This window comes from Bos indicus x Bos taurus, chromosome 1, assembly GCF_003369695.1.
Source record: "Bos indicus x Bos taurus breed Angus x Brahman F1 hybrid chromosome 1, Bos_hybrid_MaternalHap_v2.0, whole genome shotgun sequence".
Lineage (NCBI taxonomy): Eukaryota > Metazoa > Chordata > Mammalia > Artiodactyla > Bovidae > Bos > Bos indicus x Bos taurus.
Window position 1 is genome coordinate 156,658,018 of NC_040076.1, and position 19,810 is coordinate 156,677,827.

General features: G+C 50.5%; 1 protein-coding gene across 2 annotated transcripts in view; it reads left to right on the forward strand.

The window, feature by feature from the left end:
* Positions 1-19,810, forward strand: part of KAT2B (lysine acetyltransferase 2B) — a 97,610-nt gene that overhangs the window by 27,682 nt on the left and 50,118 nt on the right. For both annotated transcript variants that reach the window (XM_027549779.1, XM_027549788.1), the window contains exon 3: positions 16,133-16,278. In XM_027549779.1, the coding sequence (XP_027405580.1) occupies positions 16,133-16,278 (146 nt within the window). The remainder of the gene's footprint in view (positions 1-16,132; positions 16,279-19,810) is intronic.

Genomic DNA, 19,810 nt, shown 5'->3' on the forward strand with positions numbered 1-19,810 from the left:
ATTTCTTAACAAGCTGTAAAAACAAATACCCGTACTGTACTATACATAATTGAGAATGGGAAAAAGGGTACACATCCTTTTTAACCTGACAAACCCATGCCAGAAAGTGAACCTAACTGTAAATTGGATGTGCCTTCAGATTAAAAGGGCAGCTATTAGAGCCGTATTCATGATACTGAAAAACTAAAACAACCTAAATATCCCAATGAAAGAGGTCCTTGGTTGAATTATGAAATTCACTGTTCAGTTCAGTTGCTCAGTCGTGTCCGACTCTTTGCGACCCCATGAATTGCAGCACCCCAGGCCTCCCTGTCCATCACCAACTCCCGGAGTTCCCTCAAACTCACGTCCATCGAGTCAGTGATGCCATCCAACCATCTCATCCTCTGTCGTCCCCTTCTCCTCCTGCCCCCAATCCCTCCCAGCATCAGTCTTTTCCAATGAGTCAACTCTTCGCATGAGGTGGCCAAAGTACTGGAGTTTCAGCTTTAGCATCATTCCTTCCAAAGAAATCCCAGGGCTGATCTCCTTCAGAATGGACTGGTTGGATCTCCTTGCAGTCCAAGGGACTCTCAAGAGTCTTCTCCAACACCACAGTTCAAAAGCATCAATTCTTCGGCGCTCAGCTTTCTTCACAGTCCAACTCTCACATCCATAGATGACCACTGGAAAAACCATAGCCTTGACGGACCTTTGTTGGCAAAGTAATGTCTCTGCTTTTGAATATGCTATCTATGTTGGCCACAACTTTCTTTCCAAGGAGTAAGCATCTTTTAATTTCATGGCTGCAATCACCATCTGCAGTGATTTTGGAGCCCCAAAAAATAAAGTCTGATTGTGGCTATTAACAAAAGATGTATTTTCCAACATGCAAAGACATTCTTAACATATAGTTAATGAAAAAAGCAGGCTAGAAAGCAGCTTAATTGAAGGTTTTATGATATTGGACAAAATGGCAAGATCCACCAGCCTAAGTTCAAATCCCAGCTCAACAACCAGTAGCTGTAAGCTGGGACATATTTAATTTGCCTGGATCTCTAGTTTTTCAGTTCTGAAATGGAGTCAGTGGTAGTATTTACCTCATGGGCGTGTTTGAGGAGTAAATGAATTAACTCCAATCAAAATTTTAGCACAGTCCCTGGCGGAAAATTCGTTATTCCTCTTGTTGGAGTTCTTTACTTCAAACAATGGATGGGAACTCTGTCCAGCTTAAAGGAGAAAACCATGTTTGTAAGAAGGGTACTGGTTGCTTTCACAAGCTGGAGACAGAGAAATTCGGAGTCAGTCGGGTCCTGGGATCCCAGCTGCAGGAATTCAAAGTCCTCTGTCCAGGACCCTGGATGATTCCCATCCACTACCTGGAGAAGTCTCTTGAGAGTCCCTTGAACTGCAGGGAGATCACACTGGTCAAGTCTAAAGGAAATCAGCTCTAAATATTCATTGGAAGGACTGATGCTGATGCTTCAGTGGTTTGGCCACTTGATGCAAAGAGCCCACTCATCGGGAAAGACCCTGATGCTGGGAAAGACTGAAGGCCAAAGGAGAGGGCAGCAGAGGATGAGATGGTTGGATGGCATCACCGACTCGGCGGACAGGAATCTGAGCGAACTCCAGGAGGTAGTGTAGGACAGGAGCTGGGTGTGCTGCAGTCCCTGGGGTTGCAAAGAGTGGGACACACTCAGGGACTGAACAACAGCCACTGCCCTGCCCTGGTTGGGGATTTAAGTCTTCAGAGGAGGGGCTGTGTCATACAAGTATCCGTCACTTGCCCGGCCCAGAGTTTGACCCTCCCACTGAGAACCACCTGGAAGGCGGCGCTTCCCGAAGCGGGGGGGGGGGGGGGGGGGGGGGGGGGGGGGGGGGGGTGGGGGGGGGGGGTGCGGTGCCGCCTGGAGAGCAGCCCTGCACATCGCCTATGATCAGGCCGGAGGCCGTGATACACGTTTCAGTAAACAGACTGGATTGTCCAGAGGGTGTATGTTGAGTTGCTGCTGACAGTGGTTTTCTGAGGGCGTTGGGGTTGTGGGCATTTAAAAAATATTTTCCCTCTTTCCTTCCTTCTGCTCCGCATTCGGTCACTTCCTTAAAATTGAAACGTCTGCACATGTTCAAGTGCTCTTGGGATTATCACCAGAATGCCGGAGTCTGTTTATTTGTCCTGGTGTCAGGGCTCTGACACTAGGAAGCTTCCTCTTTTAGAAAGAGGGCTATGCCCCCCTCCCTCCTCCCTACCTTTTTTTAAAAAAACTTATTGTGGAAACTTTCATGTATACGTAAAGGAAGGAAGGATCATTTAATATAATAAAGAGCCTTGTATCCGTCACCCAGCTTTAACAATGATTAACATGTGACAGTTTCCCTCTCTCCCTTTTTTGGGCCAGAGTGTTTTCTTTTAAGCAAGGCATCTTTTCTGATTCCTGCAGATTGCTTCTTTTTCTTTATGATTTCTTTGTCTTTGGCGGTGCTGGGTCTTCATCGCTGTGTGCGGGCTCTCTAGTTGTGCTGAGCGGGGCTGGCCTGCAGAGTGTGGGCTTGCCACTGTGGAGCCTCTCCTGTTGCAGAGCGTGGGCTCTAGGCTCACGGGCTGCAGTGGTTGCTGCTGCATGCAGGATCTTCCCAGGCCAGGGATCGAACCCGGCTCCCCTGCATTGGCAGGCGGGTTTTTGTCCACCCCGATTACTTCTTAAGTATTAACAACAGTGTAGAGGGTCAGGGTGTCATGGAAGCTTGAATTTTCAAAACCTTTCCATCTGTGTGCACCATGCTGTTTTCACAGTCACTATTCTGAGCCTGGGGAATTTGGATCCTACAATACGTGTAATGTTCTCAGACTTGTCAAAACAAAGCATCCAGGCCTACTGATTGATAGGGTCTGCTCTGTTGATTTGCTGTTGGGTGTCCCTTGGTTCAGCCAGACACGCTCTTTTGACAGTGAGCTCTGGTTTCACACAGTCTCTTGACAGTGACTTGCACCCCGGGCATCCTTGGCCTGCCTTAATTTGATACTCTCTGTGTCTCCTGGGTGTAAATCGCAGGGCCCACAGTCTGATTACACAGAACGTTTGGTCGGGAGTTAGAAGCAACTCTAGGCCTGGCTGGGCAGGTTACCTGCCCCCTAACCACTTTGCTGTTTAGAATCTTCACCACAGAATGGAGCTTGCTGCATTTGTCTAATGAGCATTTGAATTGTAGCTGCTCCAAATTGAGATGAGCTGTAGGTGTGAAATCCAGGCCAAATGTTGAAGGTTTTGTATGAGAAAAAGTGAGATATTTCATTAATTTTGATTACATGGTGAAATGATATTTTGGATATATTTGGTTAATAAAATGTATAAATATTCTTCAATTTAATCTCACCTGTTTCTTTTTTCTTTAATGTTGCTACTGGAAAACTTAAAATCATGTGTGTCAGCATTGTATTTCTGTTGGATGGCGTAGGCCCAGAACATTCTATTCCATTCTCTGAAGTTATTTGATATTTGGGATTGTTATAATTACATCCAAAGTTTGACAAAGGAGCCTAACAGAGCACTTCGGTTGGCCCAACACATCTCCTTACTTTAGTATTAATCAGAATTTCTTATTTTGGGACTGCTTGTTTAAGTGGCAGCCTCCTTCTATGACCAGGACACGAGGAAACACCCATTGTGATCACAACACAACTGGGATTTTTGTTGTCTTTTGGAGTCTGTTGTTGTGAACTGTGCTGAGACATACTGCTTATTAAATTTGAGTAGTGATAATGTTTTACAGGTTTATGGAGATTTCTTATTGTTTTGTTTTTTAATTTATTTATCTTTGGCTGAGCTGAGTCTTCCTTGCCGTGTGGGCCTTTTTCCAGTTCCCGAGCGGGGGCTCCTCTCCGGCTGTGACGCTCAGGCCTCGCACTGGGGTGGCGTCTCCTGTTGCCGAGCGCCATCTCTGGAGCAGGGCTCAGTAGTTGCGGCTCCTGAGCTCAGTCACCCTGCAGTATGTGCGGTCCTCCCAGACCAGGACTGAAGACCACGGCGCCGTCAGGGAAGCCCCTGATTGTTCTGTTAATGCCATCAGATTTTCCTGATACACACATGTATTTAAACATCAAAAAAGTGGAAATTGGTGTTTATTCGACCTGGGTTCGATCCCTGGGAAGATCCCCTGGAGAAGGGAAGGGCTGCCCACTCCAGTATTCTGGCCTGGAGAATTCCATGGACCGTGTAGTCCATGGGGTTGCAAAGAGTCGGACACGACTGAGTGACTTCCACTTTCACTTGTGGTTATCTCTGTTTACCTGCTTGTTTACGGTAGAAACTTCCAAGCAAAGTAAAGACCAGCATTAACAGTTACACCAGACTTGTTTCTTGAGCAGCATGAAGCATCTCACCGCGTAGCTTACCACCTGTGTCTTTCTAATGGACTGTTGAAGCTGATCTGGCGTTTGTACACCAACATCAAATTAAATCTCGGAAACTTTTGGAGATTTGGAGATTTTGGAAATTTTGGAAAGAGTTTTGGGTGAAGTAGCAGAGAATAGCTTTATTGATTTGTCAGGCAAAAGGGGACACAGCAGGCTAATGCCCTAAAAACTGTGTGTTTCCACCTGGCAGGTAGCGCGAAGTTTTACAGTAATGGTTCAGAGGGATCCATCAGCTGGAGGACCTTCTTCCGATTGGTTGGTGGCGAGGTCATCGGGAGTTGCCATCAAAAGCCTTGTTCCAGCTGCTCTGGGGTCTGCATGCTTACGGGCAGCAAACACCTAACTTCTCCCACGTGGTGGGGGTTTCATAGCTGAAAGCCGCTCAGAGTCACTGCTGTGTACCGCGTGAGGGGTCCCGGGACCCTGCCTCCAGGCCGCCTTCTTTCTGACTGCTCCTCCCTTGCCTCGCATCCCCTCCCTTCCCTGACTAGCAGCTGTTTGAACCTGCTGTTTGGAATTTCTGGAAGGTCATAGAGGAGGAATGAAACCTGTTCCTGTAAGCAAGAGATGGGGACACGGGAAGGCTCTCCTGCCCGGGAGCCTCACAGGGTCCTGCCTGGAATCACAGGGGACCAAGCCCTCCTCTGTGTTCCCACCACATCGCGAGCCCCACACCACCTGGTACCCCGGGCCTTGTGTACACGTGTCCCTAGCAGATGCCACGTGACTGACATGTGGGGCCCAGCCAGACACAGACACAGCTACCTGGACCAAGTCTGCTTATTCCTCTCGGGAAGGGGCCCCTGTTTTTCTGTACGCTTTCTCCATGGCCTCAGAGTTGTCGGGAGCTGTGAGTCTGTGGCAGGATTCAGGGATAAAGCTGGTAGCATTTTGTGCTCACTTGGTATATCATTACTTTCCCAGCACCCTGAGGTCCTGAAGTCCTGGGATTGCTTTGAGCCCCCGGGGTCCTGAAGTCCTGGGGGATTGCTCTGAGCCCCAGGGTCCTGAAGTCCTGGGATTGCTCTGAGCGCCTGGGGTCCTGAAGTCCTGGGGGATCTCTCTGAGCCCCCGGGGTCCTGAAGTCCTGGGGGATTGCTCTGAGCGCCCCTCGCACCAGCCGGTCCTGTGCTCACACCTGCTGCAGCACCGGGAGCTGAGTCTCTTCTTGCACACCTGGCTTCCCACACAGGCGTGCGTGTGCGTGGTCAGTCGTGTCCTCGCAGTCAAATCCGGGCATGCTCTTCTGCTTCAGCCCACTGGGCGCCTGTTCCTCTCAGGACGGAGCCCCCTGGGCTGAGTGTGTGAGGGTAAGGTGCCTGCCGGCCCGTCCTCCCCTCTGCCTTGCATGTGGAGGCGCACAGCGCTGGCCTTGACCTTCCGTCCTTCCTCGCAGGGGAGCCTGACTCGCCTCTGTGTCCTGGCTAACCCAGCCCTTGGTACAGAGAATCCAGACCTCCCTGTCGCTGCACTGCAGCAGTGCTCACCTCGTTTAACTGTGGTCCTCTAACCATTGTTGCTTTTCTGTGCTGGACGGACATGAAGGCAAAACAAGACCAGGAGCTGACTGTGGCTCGGATCATGAACTCCTTATTGTCAAATTCAGACTGAAATTGAAGAAAGTGGAGAAAACCACTAGACCATTCAGGTATGACCTAAATCAAATCCCTTACAATTATACAGTGGAAGTGAGAAATAGATTTAAGGGACTAGATCTGATAGAGTGCCTGAAGAACTATGGATGGAGGTTCATGACATTGTACAGGAGACAGGAATCAAGACCATCCCCAAGAAAAAGAAATGCGAAAAAGCAAAATGGTTGTCTGAGGAGGCCTTACAAATAGCTGAGAAAAGAAGAGAAGCTAAAGGCAAAGGAGAAAAGGAAAGATATTCCCATTTAAATGCAGAGTTCCAAAGAATAGCAAGGAGAGATAAGAAAACCTTCCTCAGCAATCAATGGAAAGAAATAGAGGAAAACAACAGACTGGGAAAGACTAGAGATCTCTTCAAGAAAATTAGAGATACCAAGGGAATATTTCATGCAAAGATGGGCTCCATAAAGGACAGAAATGGTAGGGACCTAACAGAAGCAGAAGATATTAAGAAGAAATGGCAAGAACACACAGAAGAACTGTACAAAAAAGATCTTCACGACCCAGATAATCACGATGATGTGATCACTCACCTAGAGCCAGACATCCTGGAATGCGAAATCAAGTGGGCCTTAGGAAGCATCACTACGAACAAAGCTAGTGGAGGTGATGGAATTCCAGTTGAGCTATTTCAAATCCTGAAAGATGATGCTGTGAAAGTGCTGCACTCAATATTTCAGCAAATTTGGAAAACTCAGCAGTGGCCACAGGACTGGAAAAGGTCAGTTTTCATTCCAATCCCAAAGCAAGGCAATGCCAAAGAATGCTCAAACTACCGCACAACTGCACTCATCTCACATGCTAGTAAAGTAGTGCTCAAAATTCTCCAAGCCAGGCTTCAGCAATACGTGCCCGTGAACTTCCAGACGTTCAAGCTGGTTTTAGAAAAGGCAGAGGAGCCAGAGATCAAATTGCCAACATCAGTTGGATCATCGAAAAAGCAAGAGAGTTCCAAAAAAACATCAGTTTCTGCTTTGTTGACTATGCCAAAGCCTTTGACTGTGTGGATCACAATAAACTGTGGAAAATTCTAAAGGAGATGGGAATACCAGACCACCTGACCTGCCTCTTGAGAAACCTGTATGCAGGTCAGGAAGCAACAGTTAGAAATGGACATGGAACAACAGACTGGTTCCAAATAGGAAAAGGAGTACATCAAGGCTGTACATTGTCACCCTGCTTATTTAACTTATATGCAGAGTACATCATGAGAAACGCTGGGCTGGAGGAAGCACAAGCTGGAATCAAGATTGCTGGGAGAAATCGCAATAACTTCATATATGCAGATGACACCACCCTTATGGCAGCAAGTGAAGAGGAACTAAAGAGCCTCTTGATGAAAGTGAAAGAAGAGAGTGAAAAAGTTGGCTTAAAGGTCAACATTCAGAATACTAAGATCATGGCATCCTGTCCCATCACTTCGTGGCAAATAGATGGGAAACAGTGGCTGAGTTTATTTTTCTGGGCTCCAAAATCACTGCAGATGGTGATTGCAGCCATGAAATTAAAAGATGCTTACTCCTTGGAAGGAAAGTTATGATTAACCTAGATAGCATATTCAAAAGCAGAGACATTACTTTGCCAACAAAGGTCTGTCTCGTCAAGGCAATGGTTTTTCCAATGGTCATGTATGGATGGGAGAGTTGGACTATAAAGAAAGCTGAGTGCCAAAGAATTGATGCTTTTGAACTGTGGTGTTGGAGAAGACTCTTGAGAGTCCCTTGGACTGGGAGGAGATCCAACCAGCCCATCCTAAAGGAGATCGGTCCTGGGTGTTCATTGGAAGGACTGATGTTGAAGCTGAAACTCCAATACTTTGGCCACCTGATGTGAAGAGCTGACTCATTTGAAAAGACGCTGATGCTGGGAAGGATTGAGGGCAAGAGGAGAAGGGGACGACAAAGGCTGAGATGGTTGGATGGCATCACTGACTCGATGGACATGGGTTTGGGTGGACTCTGGGAGTTGGTGATGGACAGGGAGGCCTGGCATCCTGCGGTTCATGGGGTTGCAAAGAGTTGGAAACGACTGAGCAACTGAACTCAACTCAACTGACATGAAGGGGATTGAGTTTTTCCCTAGTTCCTGGTATGTTTAGTTCCTTGGGTATCACTGGATTTTTGCTAAAATATCCATTGCGTTCACGGCCACTAAAAAGATGGCTGGTGGCGTTTATTCACAGAAGGGTTTTTATGGTTCATGATCGGTACCTGATCTATGCCGAGTGGTAGCTGCTAGCCATGTGTGACTGATGACCAGACTTGAAAGGTGGCTGTTCCAGTTGAAATGTGCTGCCTGTGGAGAATGCAAACCAATCTTGAAGACTTAATATGAGAAAAGAATTTAAAATATTTTAATATTGAGTATGCATTGAGATAATTTGGTGTCCCCATGGACGGAAGAGCCTGGTAGGCTGCAGTCCATGGGGTCGCTAAGAGTCGGATAGGACTGAGCGACTTCACTTTCACTTTTCACTTTCATGCATTGGAGAAGGAAATGGCAACCCACTCCAGTGTTCTTGCCTGGAGAATCCCAGGGACGGCAGAGCCTGGTGGGCTGCCATCTGTGGGGTGGCACAGAGTGGGACATGGCTGAAGCGACTCAGCAGCAGCAGCAGGTTAGATACAGTGTATTACAATTGACTTCACCTGTTTCTTTTTACCTTTGTAAAAGTGGTTCCTAGGGGCTTCCTTGGTGCTCCAGAGGTTGGCTGCCTGCTTGCACTGCAGGGGGCAGAAGTTCAGCCCCTGGTCGGGGGGCAAAGATCCTGCAGACTGTGCGGTTTGGCCAGATAGTTTTAATTAACATGTTCTTTGAACACCTATTGTTAGAAAATGTTAACGTGGTTGCTAGAATATTTAAATGTGGTTAAATGTGGTTCTTGGGTTTCCCCGGTGGTTCAGCTGGTAAAGAATCCATCTGCAATGCAGGAGATGTGGATTTGGTCCCTGGGTCAGGAAAATCCCTTAGAGCAGAGAATGGCAAGCCACTCCAGTATGCTTCCCTGGAGAATTCCATGGGCAGAGGAGCCTGACAGGCTCCAGTCCATGGGGTTGCAATGCCTGACACACACACACACACACACACACACACACCCACTGACATGGTTCACATATTCCTTTGGATTGAGCTCTCTAGAGGGTTCTTACTCTTAAATGACCCTTTTTCTCCATTCCAGATGTGAGGTTACTGAAGATGAAACCACTTTTATTTTTTAAATTCTTTCATTAAAATTTTTTTTTTTACTGAAGTATTTGACTATGAAGGCTTACCACGTTGTGCTAGTTTAGGTGTACAGCAGAGTGATTCAGTTGTCCCTCTACCTGCCTACCCATCTATCCATCCATCTCTATAGTGTTGCGGATTCTTTTCTGTTACAGGAAACTACTTTTAAATTAGGAGACTTTTGCGTGTGGTCGGAAGCTGTCATTGAAGGACTTCATTTGATCTCTTCTAGCCTTGACCTCAGATTTCCAGGAACCGAATACGTATTTGAGCAGCTTGCGCATCCCCCAGATGCCGTGCCGCTTGCTTTCTGTCCGGTCCAGAGGAACGAGCCGTGCTGTGGCCCCGCCGCAGGGCCCGAGGACCGGGCTGTCCCGAGAGGAGGAGGTGCTTACTGGGGGCCAGGGCTGGAGGCGCGAAGGTCACGGCCCGTTCGGCGAGGCGCGGCGCTGGGGTCCCTAGCGGGTGGCTGTGGCCCCCTGGCGTCTGCGTTCTGACCTACTGCACCGTGACCACCGCCCTGCCAGGGAGACGCACGGTGGTCAGCCTGCCGCCCTGGATGCGCCTCTCGCCCTCTGCGTGGTGGACGCTGCAGGGACACCACTGCTGGAAGTGAGCCTGCCCCAAGTTGGGGGTTGGTCCTTCTTGGGTAATTATGTGGATGCTTTGTGCCAGGATCTCGGACGACGGTTTGAAATGAAAGCAGGGTCCTTTAGGTTTGACTATCAAATTCCAGGTGGAAGAAAGATTTTTCGGACGACGGTTTTCGGACGACGGTTTGAAATGAAAGCAGGGTCCTTTAGGTTTGACTATCAAATTCCAGGTGGAAGAAAGATTTTTTTTAAAAAACTTTTCTTTGGAAATGTTTTCAAGCTTACAGAAAAGTGGTGAGAATAGTAACAAGGAACATCCCATGTATCTTTTGCCCAGATGTACCTGTTGGTAACATTTTGCCCTGTTTGCTCTGTCCTGTACTCTCATATGTGTGTGCACACGCCCACACTCACATATCACACGTGAGTCTGTGTGTGTATGTGTCTATTTGTATGTATTATACTTTTTCTGGATCATGTGAGAATAAGATGCATTTATATCATGGCTTTTTCCTCTTAAAATACTTAAGTATATATTTTCTAAAAATCAGGATATTCTTTCTTATAAAAAGGTTTTTGTTACTTTTTTGCCTGTGCTGCACAGCTTGCAGGATCCTCATTGCCCAGCCGCCGCCGCCCCCCCACCCCCCACCCCCTGCCACAACCTCTGGACTGCCAGGGGATTCCCGTATATTCTTTTACATAACCTCAGTTTAGTTACCAACTTCAGTAAATATTAGCATTGATGTAATACTTCATCTAGTGCTTGCTTGTGTTCCAATTTTAGAGTTGACCCAAAAATGTCTTTTAGAGCGTTTTTTCCTCTCCATTAAGCACCCAGCAGGCTAGGATCACATCTGTATGTAGTTGTCACGTGAAAATCAGGCAGTGAGTCTCCTCTCCTCAGCACTTGCAGACGCTTCTGACAGCAGATGCACAGGCTTTTCTACTCAGCTCTCCAGCAAACCCCGATGTTTGGCGTCCGGCAACTTAATTCCAGCACTACCTGCCTGTGATTAGCGCAGACCCCACAGGGGCCGGGGTCTGCACCCCCTTCAGATGCTGATCCCAAATTCAGGTCATCACCCGTCTTTCCCACTGGCCAGCTGTAAACTGGAGGTTCCTACTCCTGGGCTTTGATAACTTTGCGTAGTGGCTCACAGAACTCAGGAAAGCAGTCACTAGATTTCTGGTTTTTTCATAAAAGGATACAAGTCAGGAACAGCGGTGGAGGAGAAGCCTGGAGCAGGGTGGGGTGCACAGAGCACCTCCACATCTCCAAGCGGGCCGCCTCCCAGCACCTCTTGGCTTCCCCTCCCGGAGCCCCTCAGTTCAGGGTTTGACGGAGGCCTCTTAGGCATGGTGGTCAGAGCATTGGCCGGTAGTGATTAGCTCAGCCTCCAGGCCCTCTCCCCTCCCGAGGTGGGGGTTCCAACCCTCTCCTCTCTGTGTGCTTCCCCTGCCCGCAGTCCCCATCCTTGGGGCTTTGCAAAAGCCACTCACGGAAACGCAGGTGTGGCTGGAATGGTCTTTATGAACAACAACAGACACTCGTTTCGCTTTATTGTTGCCATCATTTGTGCAATTCCAGGAGTTTTCGGAGCACTTTGCGAAGAAGACCAAACGTGTGTTTCTTGTTACAAGTCACAGTGTCAGTGCACGGAGCACTTTGCGAAGAAGACCAAACGTGTGTTTCTTGTTACAAGTCACAGTGTCAGTGCACGCCTCTCCCGTCTGCTCTGATGTGGACCAGCTCCTCCTCCCACCACCCTCCCTCTTTTTGTCTTTTATGATACTGATGTTTTGGTAGAGCAATGTTTTCAATTTTAAGACTAAACCTGTTAAAAGCTGGGAGAAAATACATTTTTTTCATCTTTTGATTCTACGGGAAACACCTTTGCAAGCAAGACCTTGAAGAAATGCCAGACACAGATTTGACTTTCTGAAAAATGTGAAATTCCTACATAATCAAACCACAAACCAACACACAAAAACCCCAACGAATCTGGGAGGACAGACAGAAAAAGACCCCCATCCTAGAAAAGCAGGCAGAGGACCTGAATAGGTAGCAAGCAAAAGAACAAACCCGAGTGGCCAGGAACACGGGAAACGATTCCAGGGGCGTTCCCGTGAGTGCAGATCACAGCAGTGGGGGACTTTGGTTTTCAAAAGGCTGGTCGTGAGCAGAGTCTCCACTGTTAGCCAGTGTGGGGAGGGCTCTGTCTCAGCGCTCATGTGGTGGACTGCCACGGACTTTACTGGGAAGACAAATTAGGGAACATATATCAAAACTTTCAATAGCACTGACTCTGTTATGAGTTCTGTGGCTGAATTAACTGTTGTAGATTTGTGCGTTGTAGTATAGAGGCGTATCTCTTCAAGAAAATACACTTTTGGCTCATTGAAGTGAACTGATTTGCATCAAAAGGTTTCTTTGGAAAAGACTGAGTTTTTTTCCTTCAGTAGTGAGTGAGTCCTTGGTTAAATATGAGTTCAGTAAGTAGTTTAGCTTTTCAGTTAGAGTGAAGTGTATCTGGGTTTTGCATGATGTGCGGTTGACTTTGGGCACCTTGGTGAATCTGTTTAATTCGCTTGTGCATGCTTTTGTGCTCAGTCGCTTCAGTCGTGTCTGACTCTTTACAACCCCATGGACTGTGGCCCGCCAGGTTCCTCTGTCCATGGGATTGTCCAGGCAAGAACACTGGAGTGGGTAGCCATGCCCTCCTCCAGGGGATCTTCCTGACCCAGGGATCATGCTATGTAATGTCTCTTGCAATGATGGGTGAGTTCTTCACCACTAATTCTGGGAAGCCCCTAATCCTGCCCATCAGCCCCCGAGGAGCCATCTCTGGACTCAGTAGACATGGGTCTGATGGGGATGGTCTCCCTCCCTCCCATGGCGACAGAGCAGTCTGGGGGAAGCCTTGAGGTCCCCGTGATCAGAGGTGGGAGTGGGGAAGAGTGTTGGGGGTGCCCAGCTGTGTCTGGTGCGGGCACTGTGCCAGGGAAGGGCGTGAGGCAGTAAGAGCCAGGCTCCTTGGCCGGAGGGGCCGCCGTTCTGAGGGTGACCTCAAGGACTGTAAGTCCGAGGTCAAGTGTGTGGGGACGGTGGTGGTGCCCGGGTTGTTGGGGTGGGAGGTGATGAGGGGTGCGGGGGTGATTGGGTTGGCGTGGGGTGTGGATTTGGTGAGAGAGAAAGCTAAGTGTAGGGTGCTCAGAGACCACAAGGAGTATTGGTGAGAGGGGCCCGTGGCTGGAGAGCCTGAGAACGCTACCAGGTCCGAGTGCGCCCTGCGCGCTGCACAGTCGGCCAGTGAGCCCCAGAGATGAGGCCTTGAGGTGAGGACTCCTTTTATTAGGCAAGTTGGCTGACCTAGAGAAGAGCAGACTAGTGTCTCAAAATACCCATTTATGGATTTTGATGGATATGGATCCATATAAATTTATGGATCAGAAACGGGAGGGGTAAGGAAACACGGTACAGAGACCATTTAATTCTTGCAAGCCCCAGGCAGAAGGATGCATTTGCTTCTTTAGGGTCATACACAGGTGGGCAGGTTCAGGGTACCTCCCTGGGAGCGAAACTGGAGCTCTTTAGTTTAAGAGAGGCAGTGGGGCAGGGGGTCATTCACAGGTGGGCAGGCTCACAGTACCTCCCTGGGAGCGAAACTGGAGCTCTTTAGTTTAAGAGAGGCAGAGGGGCAGGGTTCTCTGAGGCAGGCCATTATGTACGATTATAACAACAAAGACAGGAGTTCAAGTCTTAGCCTGGAGTCAAAATTAACCCTCCAGGCTACTAAGTACTGATGCCATGTGGTAGGCTGTCCGCTTTCTCACCATGGGGAAGCGTCTCTTTCTTGGCAGCTTGTCCAGAGCAGCGTTTTTTCTTCTCTGGTGGGTGGTCTACTCCCCCTGTTTTCATCTGGTCTCCCCCCTCCACCTCAACCAATTATTCATTCTAGAAGTTTAGCCCTTTCCATGCACTCCATGTAGCCCCACCCCCGACCTGCCCCTCCCTTCTTTCCGGAGGAGAATCCCCACGGTCTTCGGCTGTAAGAGTCGCCCTGGGTCCAGCAGAGCCTCGCCCTCCTCCCTCTGGGAACCTGCTGTTGTGTTTCCAAGTTCCTGCATCACCAGCTCTGGTTCTCTGTACCCGGGGTCACACAGAGCTTGAAGGAGAGATGATGGATTCCCTTCTGGGCAGAGTCAGAAGCAGGTAGACCTCCTCAGGTCTCCTGTCTTAAGCACTTAAATTTCCATCTAAAAAAAAAATAAGTAAATAAATTTCCATCTAGCCTGCTCTTCACCATGTGCAGGAGGCGGTGCTAGTGGTGAAGAACCCGCCTGTCAGCAGGAGACTTGGGGTGCAGGTTCGATCCCTGGGTCGGGAAGATAACCTGGAGGAGGGCAGGGCAACCCACTCCATATTCTTGCCTGGAGAATCCATGGACTGAGGAGCCTGGTGGGCTACAATCCATAGGGTCGCAAAGAGTCGGACACAACTGAAGCAACTCAGTGTGCCCTTGAAAAAGGCAAGGAAAGGCCCACCTCTGCTCTCCACAGTTGAGACTTTCTTTAGAAGTCATCTCAAGCACTTCTAGGTCCAAGGATTTTCAGCCAGCACACCAAGAGCTCTGCCTCAAAGGATCGCTCTTGCAGGGCCTCTGTCTGTCAGCAAGTGTAGTGACGGTTCCTGGAGACAGACTGAGAGCTGGGCCGCCTCCCGGAGGTGCTCCTGGTGGCTTCTCGGTCGGCTTACCTCCGGAGACCCTCACGGCCCCCAGAGACCCTCTCGGCCCCCAGAGACCCTCGCGGCCCCGAGAGACCCTGGCGACCTCCAGAGACCCTCGCGACCCCGAGACACCGTCGCGACCTCCAGAGACCCTCGCGGCCCCCAGAGACCCTCGCGACCCCCAGAGACCCTCGCGACGCCGAGACACCCTCGTGACCTCCAGAGACCCTCGCGGCCCCCAGAGACCCTCGCGGCCCCGAGAGACCCTGGCGACCTCCAGAGACCCTCGCGACCCCGAGACACCGTCGCGACCTCCAGAGACCCTCGCAGGCCCAAGAGACCCTCGCGACCTCCAGAGACCCTCGCGGCCCCCAGAGACCCTCGCGGCCCCGAGAGACCCTGGCGACCTCCAGAGACCCTCGCGACCCCGAGACACCGTCGCGACCTCCAGAGACCCTCGCGGCCCCGAGACCCTCGCGACCCCCAGAGACCCTCGTGAAGCCGAGACACCCTCGCGACCTCCAGAGACCCTCGTGGCCCCGAGAGACCCTCACGACCTCAAGAGACCCTTATGGTCTTGGAGACCTCGAGAGACCCTTACGAGTGAGGAGGACATGAAGCGAATCAGCTAATCATCCAAAAAGCACATGTGTTCTTGCTTCAGGATTGGAGTCAGAGCTGCTTTGCCTTCAGACCGTGTCTCCGCCTTGCGGGCTGACACTGGAGGAGACAGTGTTCAGTCTCAGCCTGTTTTCTCAACCGTAGAACAGGGTTACTCAGACCTACCTCATGAGATGCTTTGAGGATAAAATGTGTTCACCTCGAAAAGTGGACTGGATTTGGGTAGAAGAGAGGACCGGGGCATGGGAGGGGGGCGATATGGATAGTTCACCTAATGATAGTGAGGCCACAGAAGGAGGCAGGGAAGGCGGTTTGGGGCGCGACCTTGGAGGATGCTGACTCTTGAACGCAAACTGGCCTCAGGGTTTCGCTGTAGAGACTGAGCTTCCAGTGTGTCTCAGGGCTGAGGAGAAAGGCTTCATTCAGATTTTACTGATATTTTTTCAGTTTTTACTGAGATGTGATGTTCTTGGCCACCAGAACTGTTCTCAGGACTTAGATCTAAACGCTTAGGGAGTTTCGTTTCTGTGTCCTCTGAATCCACAGTCCTCAGATCCTAGATCCAGGCTCCACGGCCACAGGGCCCTCTTGGCCTGACGGGAGTTGGCTTCTATAGGGACATAGCAGAATTTAACGTAAGTCAGTTTTGTGAGCAGACTTCAGTCTTGTAGCAGTTCAGAAAGTTCCTCTATTTACAATGCAATCTGATGTATTGGTATTCCAGAAGGTTCCTGGGAGAGAATGTTCCAGACTGGGACTTCCCTGGCAGTCTGGTGGCTAAGACTCCATGCTTCCAGTGCAAGGGGCATGGGTTTGGCCCCTGGGTGGGGACTGGACCCCACAGGCGGAGAAGCCTGGCTGTAAGGAAGGGGTGAGCTGTGCTGACTCCCACTGTGCTCCTTTCTGTCCACAGCTGCTCACGTGTCGCATCTGGAGAACGTGTCGGAGGAGGAGATGAACAGACTGCTGGGCATCGTGCTGGATGTGGAGTATCTCTTTACCTGCGTCCACAGGGAAGAAGATGCCGACACCAAGCAGGTTTATTTCTACCTGTTCAAGGTGAGACGTCCACATTTGGAAAGGCTTGCTTCTCCCTCTGTCTGTCCAGATGCAGCAGGTCACGGGCGGCTGGCCCTGGATCTGCGGAGGCGTGTTTCTCCAGGGCACTCTGCTGTGGGCACCGTGCTTGGAGTGCACCCCTCTCCCTGAGTGCCGCCTATGTGTCGGCCGAGTTGGGTATCTTTATGCTCGTGGATTTCTTCCCATCACGCCCTGTTCATCCCTCCATCCATCCATTTGTCCGTCCAAGCATGTGTCCAACCGTCTGCCCATCTGACAAGGACTTAGTGCATGCCTTCTCTATGCGGGTGCTCGTGTGGGCGTGAAGCCTGGGTCCCTGGGCAGCGAAGTCCTTGGCTTCGTAGAGTTTAGGTTTCAGTAGGAGAGGCGGAGACCGTCAGCAGGTCGGCAGTGTGCGGCCCGAGCCGGCAGAGTGAGTGCGCTCCGCTTGCGAGGGCGCCGGCGGGCGGGGACTAGGGCCAGGAAGACTAGGGCCAGGGAGGATGAGCTGACGGCTGCACAGCGACGCGAGCGGGGGCCAGGGGCTGCCCCTGAAAAGGGCTGTGGAGGCGCCTTCTGGGTGGGGCGCGGTCACACGGCGTGAAGCCCCCAGCCCAGCCCAGCATGGGGGGTGGTGGGGTGCGTGTGGTCACAGAGCATCAAGACCCACAGTGGGCATGAAGCCTCCAGCCCAGTGCGGGGGCCCGGCGGCGGGGAGGCAGGAGGCCTGGCTGGATGGTGGCTGGACTCAGCGTCCTAAGCACAGGAGCGAAGGCTACGGTGGGCGCCTCCCCGCTCCCCACCCCCTGCCTCCTTGGGGAGCAGCCTCAGCTCCAGAGAGTCCCAGTCCTGTTTCCCTAGATGTGGGTTGGTTTGCACTGACGGGGGGAGGGAAGTGGTGGGGGTGGGTGGGGGAACAGAAGAAATTCAGGTCACCAAAAAGAAGATTCGCAAAGGTGGCTGACAGAAGGAATAATTAAAAAAACCCCAAACCGACCATTCCGGGCTCTGTAGACTATACTGTGTTGTGTAGCCCTTACAAGGACCTTAAAAACAAAACCCCGAACCCTTCACCGGAGCTGACACCCAGGAGGCGTTTGTATCTCCTCGAGAGGCTGGGCTTCATTCCCTGTGACCAGGAGTTTGCTCTTTTGCTCTGGCAGCCAGGAATCTCGGCAGGTTTCCCACCCAGTTCTGTCGCTTTGGGTTGGGGCAGGGAGTGCCCGAATTTACCTGATACATAATGCTTCCTTTGCTTCTTCTGTTAACTTTTGTCTTTGAGTGTAGTGGGATATTCGGGGTCGACAGGGGCAAGAGTGGGAAAGATGATTATATTTTTAAACATTGGAATCTTGTGGGGATTTTAACCAAAAAGGTAAGTAATGGGGGGAGGGGGTGAGAGAGAGCACAGCTGTTAGCAGGCACCGGACTCCTCCAGGTGACAACTTGTTGACATGACCGTGGGCCTGAGTCATCTGGACTGAACCCCGCCAGCTTCATGCTGTTTAGAGCGTCTTTGGAAAAAACTCTTAGTTGGAGAAAAACAACGTCTGCATGGCTGCAACTATTATTTGTCTTGGAACTCAGCTCCCTGGCGGGTGGTTCCCCAGCGCCCTGCTGGAGGGGAAGGTTTCCATCCTGGTGACCTCTGCTCAGTTCTGTTTAGAACCACGTAAGAGGCAGAAAATGCCGCTCTGCCTTTTTCCTCTCATCTTTACCAGTACACATGTATTTGCTCCTGAGAACAAAATCCAAAATACTCCGCATTCTCCCCTCCCCTCCCCCAACGTCACTCGTTGGGCAAGTGTGTAATAAATCATCCATTTCTTCTTAGCTTTGGAAAAGCAATTCCTGTGTCTCCTATGTCTCTAAATTAAACAGCAATTACACATTTTAGTGTATTTTGGAAACTTTTGCCCTAGATGTTGAAAATGAACTCAGTGAAAAGCTGCTTCCTGAAGCTGATTCTGCCCTGGAGCCCATCGGCGTGGTGCCAGAGCACAGCTGGCTGCTCCCAGGCCTGGCTGCACCCCTTAGTGACGTGACCTCGGCCAGGTCGTGCCGTTTGCTTATCTGTAAAGTGTAGATCATGCTGCACGTGCGGCTGAGTTCCTCGCTGGTCACCCGAAACTACCACAACATTGTTAATCAGCTGTACCCCAGGACAAAATGTTTTTGGTGTTAAAAAAAGATTAAAAGTGTAGACCATGATATGATAGCACTTCCCTCAAAAGGCTGTGAGGAGGATTCGTGAGATAGTACAGGTCGAGCTACAGAGGGTGCTTGGCAGGTAAGGGGGCAAATGCTGCTGCTGCTTGGTAACATTTTTATGTCGAATATTTGCCTGTTTATCCCAGCTCCGTCCTGTTTTAGACAAGGAAGCTAAGACTCAGCATCTCCCCTATTCATCCATCTGCCTCCAGATTGAAACCCCCGATGGATCAGGTTTCCAAATGATTTTAACTGGGGAAGAAAAGTAGACAGCCCAAATTATTTGTATCTAAATGTGATGATCAGCCTTTGCATATCTTTAGAAACATAGAACAACTTATCATTATGGCACCTTTATTTTTGTAAAGATGGGTATGATACCCTGAAAGGATCAGCAAATGCTCACTGTGAGTAATTGATACGGCACCTCCAGAAGAACTGAGGTCTTTGTCAGACCCAGCCTGGGGGGAACACAGGGTGCTCTTCCACCTCGGGCAGCGTCATCTGTTTCCACTAATTCCTGGGAGAAAGTTCGCCATGTTTTGTTTCTGTTGAAAAAGCAATCAATAGAGAAAGGAGGGAAAGATGTAAATAAATGTGTAATAAATAAATAATACGTGGGTGAGTGGATAAACAAGTGATTGCATATGTGTCATAACTGGCCTGTGTGAAGGGTCATGGAAGGGTCACACGAAGGTGGAAGGTAAAGAAGGTCAGTATCAAATGTATTTTCAAGTTGGGTCTTGATGACTGGCTCTGTGTTCTTTCTCCCTCTGGTATTTGCTCTTTGAGGAGCTGGAATTCCCGTGGCCGGGATTCAGAGCGGTGTTTTGTTCTGTGGGCTCAGTGATGCCAGGACCCTTGGCGTGCACTCTGCACTCTGCGTGTGGAGAGGGAGTGGGAACAAGCCCGCGACCATGCGCGGCGCCCGCAGGAGCCCTCGGCGGCCCCTCGGGGCTGGGACCGCGCCTGTGACACGCGGCCGCTGCACACAGCTCCTGTGTACAGAGTGGGCCTCGGCCTTTTCTGGGTTAGAGCAGGCCCCCCAGGGCGTGAGCACCCCTGCATGGCCTGGGGGCATGTGCGGAGTGTGCTCCAGGCCTCCGAGTTAGCGGAAGCCAGGAGTGGGGTGGTGAGGGGGGTGAGCAGGAGAGGTTTGGGGGTGCGGCGGGAGCCCCCTGGTGCGCGGATTGTGAGACCAGCCCCTCACAGCTCAGGTCAGGACGGGGGCCATGGGGCTTCCTGGTGGTCTCCTGTCTGTTTTGTGAGAATTCACTGGCCTGTAACTGGATGGCACCACTGACTCAGTTGACATGAATTT